The sequence below is a fragment of the Carlito syrichta genome, unplaced genomic scaffold (assembly GCF_000164805.1).
Source record: "Carlito syrichta isolate Samal-C Ts95f unplaced genomic scaffold, Tarsius_syrichta-2.0.1 Scaffold287784, whole genome shotgun sequence".
NCBI lineage: Eukaryota > Metazoa > Chordata > Mammalia > Primates > Tarsiidae > Carlito > Carlito syrichta.
In genome coordinates this window covers 127,349-134,577 of record NW_007231880.1, presented here as the reverse complement: position 1 = coordinate 134,577, position 7,229 = coordinate 127,349, and the positions used below count along the sequence as shown (strand labels likewise).

Here is a 7,229-nt window from a genome sequence, read left to right as displayed (position 1 = left end):
AAAAAAAAAAAAAAACAGCCAGGCTCGGTGGCTCAGCCTGTAATCCCGCGCCTTTGGGAGGCTGAGGTGAGTGGATTGCCTGAGCCCGCGGGTTTGAGACCCACCTGGACAGTGAGACCTCATCTCTACAATAAATCAAAAAATCAGCCGGGCGTGGTAGCGTGTGCCTGTAATTCCGGCTACTTGGAAGGATCGTCGGAGCCCAGCAGGTCGAGGCTGCGGTGGCCAGGAGCGGCCACTGCACTCCAGTCTGGGTGACAGAGTGAGACTCCAACTCAAAAAAAAAAAAATCACAATAAGAAAATGTTATTGCAAGCATTCATTCTCCTTATGAGAAAAGACCTTTTTTTAGTCAGGGTCTCACACTTTTGTCCAGGCTGGAGTATGGTAGCATGATCACGGCGCTCTGCAGTCTCAAATTCCTGGGCTCAAATGATCCTTCCACCTCATCCTCCAGAGTAGCTAGGACTACCAGTGCACCCTACTAATCCTAGCTAATTTTGTTTTTAGAATTTTTTTTCAGAGATGAGGTCTCGCTATTTTACCCAGACTAGTCTTGAATTCTCCTGGACTCAAGCATTCCTCTTGCCTTGGCCTCCCAAAGTTCTGGGATTATAGGTGTATGTCACTGTACCTGGCCAGAAAAGTTCTTAGTATTTCCAGATAAACACAGTTACTATTGCTGATGTTGGTAGCCATCTCCCTGTTATGGACTATGATTTATTCTTCCTTCAGATGCTGGCCCTGGCTCTCCTTGATCGGATTGTTTCTGTAGACAAGCAGCAGCAGTGGCTTTTGTATCTTTCTAACAGTGGCTATTTGAAGGTCCTTGTGGACAGCTTAGCAGAAGATGACCGTACTTTGCAGAGCTTACTCACTCCACAGCCTCCCCTTTTAAAAGCTCTTTATACGTATGAATCTAAAATGGTAAGGATTTAGAGATATTTGATGTTGGATTAACAAGTCATTTTCTCTTGGGGCTATAAATGTATTAAAAAATATTAACGTGACATACATTTTGAATATTTGTATCACGTAAGTTATAATCATTTTTAAAGAGTTTTAAATTTGGGGATATGTGCTAGAAATGGATCTTCTGTGTGTGCAAAAGATGGGTGAAATCATCCTTTCATGGTTAGTTGGATAAGAGACTGCTGCTTACCCAAGTTGCTGATGATAATGATATGACACCCAGTGCTCTATGAGAAAAGATTAAAATTGTCCTCCCACAGTAAAACTCAGATTGTATTAGTTACCTATTGAAAATGTCTGTTTTGCTTTAAACACAAGATTCTCAATACAGTATATAATTCATCATTTTCTTGCCTCCAAATCTGTTTTTTTGTTTTGTTTTATTTTTGGAGTCGGGTCTCACTCTGTCGCCTAGTCTGTAGTGCAGCAGCATGATCATGGCTCACTGCAGCCTTGACCTCCTAGGCTGAAGTGATCTTATCTCCTCAGTCTCCTGAGTAGCTTGGATTGCAGGCAGGTGCCATCACACCTGGCTAATTTTTGTTTCGTTTTGTTTTTGTAGAGATAAGATCTCACTGTGTTGCCAACGCTCTCAAGTTCCTGGACTCAAGCAGTCCTCCTGCCTCGTCCTCCCAAAGTGCTGGGATTAGAGGCGTGAGCCGCCATGCCTGGCCTCTGTTTTAATTTCCCTATTTCCTCCTGGTTAAAATTATTATAACTATCACAATAATAGAAGCACTAAAGTCTTAGATTCTCCATTAACTCCTTTATACATTTATTAGACAAATTTATATTAAATACAAGTAGTATGACAGGCATGCCACCAGGTACTAGAGACACAGTGGTGAGCAAAACAGACAAATTTTTTTGCCCACTATAAGGCCACAAGATGATGACAGAATCCCACAGTTTAAATGATTACTTGAATTATGCAGGACACTGTATGTAGGCACATTTTCCTTCAGCCATAAATAAAGATGGAAAATTTGGCCATGAGAGTATCTCACTTTTATATGAGGCCCTTGGACATGATTTAAGCACTGATGATTTTTCTTGTGTTACTTAGGCATTTCTTACAAGAGTGGCTAAGATACAGCAGGGTGCTTTGGAGCTGTTAAGATCTGGGGTGATTGTGAGACTAGCACAATGCCAAGTCTATGACATGCGCCCAGAAATGGACCCACAGGGGTAAGTGTCCATGTAGATTAGTGTGATTAAGCTCCCAGTAAAAGATAATTAAGGAGAAAAAATTGCAAACATTAGTTTCCACTGTTTGCACAGTAGTCTATCATCTTGATGTGTTTTTGTGTGTTATACCCCAAATAATAAATGGAACTTACTAATAAGGGAAAAAATGGATAGAGATAGACAAGAATTTTGTTAGTGAATATGTACCTTCCCAACCACATTATATCATTTACTAGAAATACTTGTTTTCAGTTACAGTGGTTTTTTTTTTTGTTTTTTTTTTGAGTTGGAGTCTCACTCTGTTGCTCAGCCTAGAGTGCAGTGGCACGCTCATGGCCACCCCAGTGTCAACTGCTGGACTTCGACGATCCTTCCACCTCAGCCTTCTAAGTAGCTGGAACTTACAGGCGTGTGCTACCATGCCCAACTAATTTTTTTTTTTTTTTAATAGAGACGAGGTCTTGCCAAGTTCCCCGGGCTGGTCTCGAACCCACAGGTACAGGCAGTCCACTCACCTCAGCCTCCCAAAGTGCTGGGATTACAGGCTGAACCACGAAGCCCGGCCTACAGTGGTCTTTTAAAGAACTGTAATAAAATTCTAATTTGTTGTGGATTTTCTGTTCCTGATGCTTTGAATAGAATTTCAGAGTTTGTATGTTTTTCTCATTTTAATATTTTACTTACTGCTTGCTAATTTGAAAGATTCAAATGAAATTATTTTCAAGTTTCAAGCTTTTTAGATTTCTCAATTGAATTTAAATAAGGAATTTTTTTTTTTGAGTTGGAGTCTCACTCTGTTGTCTAGGCTGGAGTACAGTGGCACACTCATAGCCATCGTAGCCTCGACCTGCTGGACTCAGGTGATCCTTCTGCCTCAGCCTTCCAGGTAGCTGGAACTACAGACATGTGCCACCATGTCCCCCTAATTCTTGTATAGATGAGGATTCGCCAAGTTGCCCAGGCTGGTCTCAAACGCATAAACTCAGGCCTCCCAAAGTGCTGGGATTATAGGCATGAGCCACCGTGCCCGGCCAAAAAACTTATTTCTTTGAACCACTGATATTTATGGAATGCAGTGTGCTTTTTAGTAGTGCTACATCTTAACCAGCTGCCAATGATTCATTTGCCATGAATAATCAGGAATTGTTAAGAGTACACCTTCCCTTTTGTATGATGATGCTCTCCTTGTTTCTTTGAAATGAATCAAGCATGTTTGGCATGAGAGACCCTCCAGTGTTCATCCCAACACCAGTGGATCGCTACCGCCAGATCCTCCTTCCAGCACTCCAGCTGTGCCAAGTCATCCTCACGTCTAGTATGGCCCAGCACTTGCAGGCAGCTGGGCAGGTAAGAGGGACCCTTTGTTTAGATATTGCCTAATGCGGAATCCTGATTTTACAAATACAGAAACCTCATGTATGGAAAGCTGAAGTGAATTTACCTTATTCTGAATGTTTGTGGCAGAGCGGGTGTAAGAAATAAGCCCCTGAACTCTGCTCTTAACTACACTGGCACATTTCTTATACTTTTGTTTGAATGAAACACTGTAGTTAATACGATGATGATATGAGAAGCAAGAGGTTGAAATTTGTTCTTGAAAAGAAAGCAGTTGCTTCTTGCTTCTTTAAACACCAGAAGTTACTTTTATTTTCATTGCTTTTCAGTGAAACATTCAAACATATACATTTTTTTCTTCAAATTAACAGTATATATAATTTAACCTTTCACTGATTAATTAGATTTGTCATTATGAAAGTATGACCTTTTATTGTATTGCTTTATTATAATGTGAAACTGTGCCCTAACTCTGATTTTTTTTTTTTTTTTTTAAGATGTAGGGTACAATTCAGGGTTAGGTACGTAAGTGGTCATCATACAAGTAAAGTTTGGACCTCCCCCTGGTCCTTACTTTACCTGGTTTGGTATTAGGGACCCTTAGTAATGTTTTGTGCCACCTCCCCTCCTAGCAGTGTCCTGCTACTGCCAAACCCTTACTTATAGTGTTATAATAAATGAATGAGAACATGTGGTACTCAGTTCTTTGTTTCTGTGGTAGATCACTGAGTATGGTAAGATTCTAAATCTATCCAAGTTGCTGCGAAGTCCATAATTTTGTCCCTTTTTATGGTTGCATAATTTTCCATTGTGCATATGTACCCCATTGTTTTTCATCCAGTCCATTTTTGATGGGCAGCACAGTTGGTTCCATGTTTTTGCAGTTGTGAATAGTGCTGCAGTAAACGTGTGTGTGCAGGTATCCTTTTTGTAGAATGATTTGAGTTCTTCTGGGTATATTTCTAGAAGAATTTCTGTTGATTTTTTCTGCTCTGTCTACTGTCTGGCCTTAGGCATGTCTCACCAAGGTAGATTCTGCTGTCTCTAAAGTGACAACCTTATTTTATACTACAGTATTGTTGGTTGACATCCTGCCCCTTTTAGGCCTATGTGGCAATTCTTTAATACTTGAAAGTCTATGCTTGTCTTTGCCTTGATCTGGATTAAGATTTTTTAGTAGAAGTGGGACATTTTTTAGAAGAGGTAAAAGGCATTTATTCCTTGAAACCAGTCTTGCATTGACTGAAGCAGAATCACCTGGGGAGCCTCTTTAAAAAGTACAGATCAGCCGGGCTTGGTGGCTTAGCCTATAATCTGTGCCTTTGGGAGGCTGAGGTGAGTGGATTGCCTGAGCCCGCGGGTTCGAGACCCGCCTGGGCAGCGAGACCTCATCTCTACAATAAATCAAAAAATCAGCCGGGCGTGGTAGCATGTACCTGTAATTCCGGCTACTCGGAAGGCTGAGGCGAAAGGATCGCCGGAGCCCAGCAGGTTGAGGCTGCGGTGGCCGGGAGTGGCCACTGCACTCCAGTCTGGGCGACAGAGTGAGACTCCAACTCAAAAAAAGGTACAGGTGGTTGAGATCCACATCCAATGATTATGGACTGGAACTGGGAATCTGTATTAAAACATAAAAGCAGCTGGACTCGATGGCTCAGCCTGTAATCCCAGCACTTTGGGATGCTGAGGCGAGTAGATTGCCTGAGCCCATGAGTTCGAGACCAGCCTGGGCAACTTGGCGAGCTCTCATCTCTACATTAAATCCAAAAAAAAAAAAAAAGAATTAACCAGGCATGGTAGTGCATGTCTGTAGTTCTGGCTACTTGAAAGGCTGAGGCAAAAGGATCACCAGAGCCCCAGTAGCTCGATGCTGGAGTGAACGTGAGCGTGCCACTGCACTCCAGCTTGGGTGACAAAGTGAGACTCCAACTCAAAAAAAATAATAAATAAATAAAAGCAGTTTCAGCTTCTGATGTTTCAGATCTTCAGCTTGTTTTGGCATAGTCTGTGTCACCAATCCATTTCTAATATCATGGAGATACTCATATGTGAAAATACTGAGAGCATCCTCCACAGTACACATTAAACTGCCATGGCAGAAGGGCAGAGTTTGGAAGTCAGGATTTATATCTCCTTTGTTTTTACCACATCCAGAGAACTAGACAAAAGTATTTATGTCATTGGCCCCACGTCATGCTAGTCACCCTTGTCATGCTACTCACACTTTCACAGAGCAATTTGTTGAATTCAATGATCATTTTTATTTATAAAAACTCATTTTTAAATCTTTGGTCTAGTCTCATTTGGGCAAGCAATAAAAGAAAATAGGAATCAAATAATAGTTTCATACAGTAGTTCCAGGTATACTGTACTCTTCTGTAGCCTCTAAATGTACTAATTTATAAATTTGAAATAATCCTTATCTTTAGCTTTCTTGTGAATTTTAGTTAAATGTTTGCTTCCTGCAGAAATACATATGTAAGTGCAGAGAGCAATTGTTTATCTCTTATTCTTCCTCATTACATTGAATTATTTGCCTCAATGTTATTTAAAAGATGAATTATACATTTATAATTATCTACTCTTACACCACTGTTTTATCATTTCCCCTCCTTTTCTATAACTTAGGTGTTGCAATTTCTCATTTCACATTCGGATACCATACAAGCAATTCTGCGGTGTCAGGATGTTAGTGCTGGGTCTTTGCAGGAATTGGCTCTGCTGACAGGAATTATAAGTAAAGCAGCACTTCCTGGTAAGTTGATCATGTTGAAAGGACTTTTAATAATTCCTTACAGACATAAATTAATAGAGCATGGTTTTTGTTACTTTGCAGCTATATATGACTTATTTCAAATTGATGTTGCCATTTCCTTTAAGTATAAGTTTATGTTTATAAAAATGATACAAGCTTATAAGAAATTCAGAAAGTTCAAGGAGACAATTAACATTCAAAATCTAGAAGTTAGCATCTGACAAATTGCTTTTCAAATATTGCTCTGTGTATATTGTACATATGAGAGAGATGGCAACAGAGACATACAGAAGAAACTAATGAGAATAGGGTTATCTTTTACATACTGCTTGAGAAGAAAAATGTTTAATTTTATGTGAATTTAACAAAAAAAAAACTAATTGAAGAGAAGTGGAAGTGCTGAATTCCAAATGTTCTTCACTAAAAGAGTATAAAAGATATATCTTTTAAGCTATCTCAGCTGGGCTCAGTGGCTCAGCCTGTAATCCTGCACTTTGGGAGGCTGAGGTGAGTGGATTGTCTGAGCCCCTGGGTTCTAGACCCACCTGGGCAACTTGGTGAGACCTCATCTCTACAATAAATCAAAAAAAAAAATTAGCCAGGCACGGTAGTGCACGCCTGTAATTCCAGCTACTTGGAAGGCTGAGGTGGAAGGATCGCCAGAGCCCAGCAGGTCGAGGCTGCAGTGGTCAGGAGTGGCCACTGCACTCTAGTCTGGGTGACAGAATGAGACTCCAACTCAAAAAAAAAAAAAAAAGAAGGTATCTCTATGATTAAGAATATGATTAAAAAATATGAAAAAAATTGAAATAGTTTGGTCATTTTTTTCAATGTAATTTCTTGGCTACGTATAATTTTTAGAATCAGTTACCTCCCTTATGGGAAAGATTAAATGATGACTATCATTTTACTCTTTCTCTTCCACTTTCAGATTACATTTGCTCATATCATTTTTACCTTGTCAAGTTTTTTTTTTTTT

The 7,229-nt window shown here is 40.0% G+C and overlaps 1 protein-coding gene across 2 annotated transcripts in view; it reads left to right on the top strand.

The window, feature by feature from the left end:
* The window catches only part of NUP205 (nucleoporin 205), a 93,073-nt gene that overhangs the window by 66,777 nt on the left and 19,067 nt on the right, over positions 1-7,229 (top strand). For both annotated transcript variants that reach the window (XM_008053038.1, XM_021709962.1), the window contains 4 exons: positions 736-927; positions 2,039-2,160; positions 3,369-3,507; positions 6,124-6,250. In XM_008053038.1, coding sequence (XP_008051229.1) covers positions 736-927; positions 2,039-2,160; positions 3,369-3,507; positions 6,124-6,250 — 580 coding nt within the window. The remainder of the gene's footprint in view (positions 1-735; positions 928-2,038; positions 2,161-3,368; positions 3,508-6,123; positions 6,251-7,229) is intronic.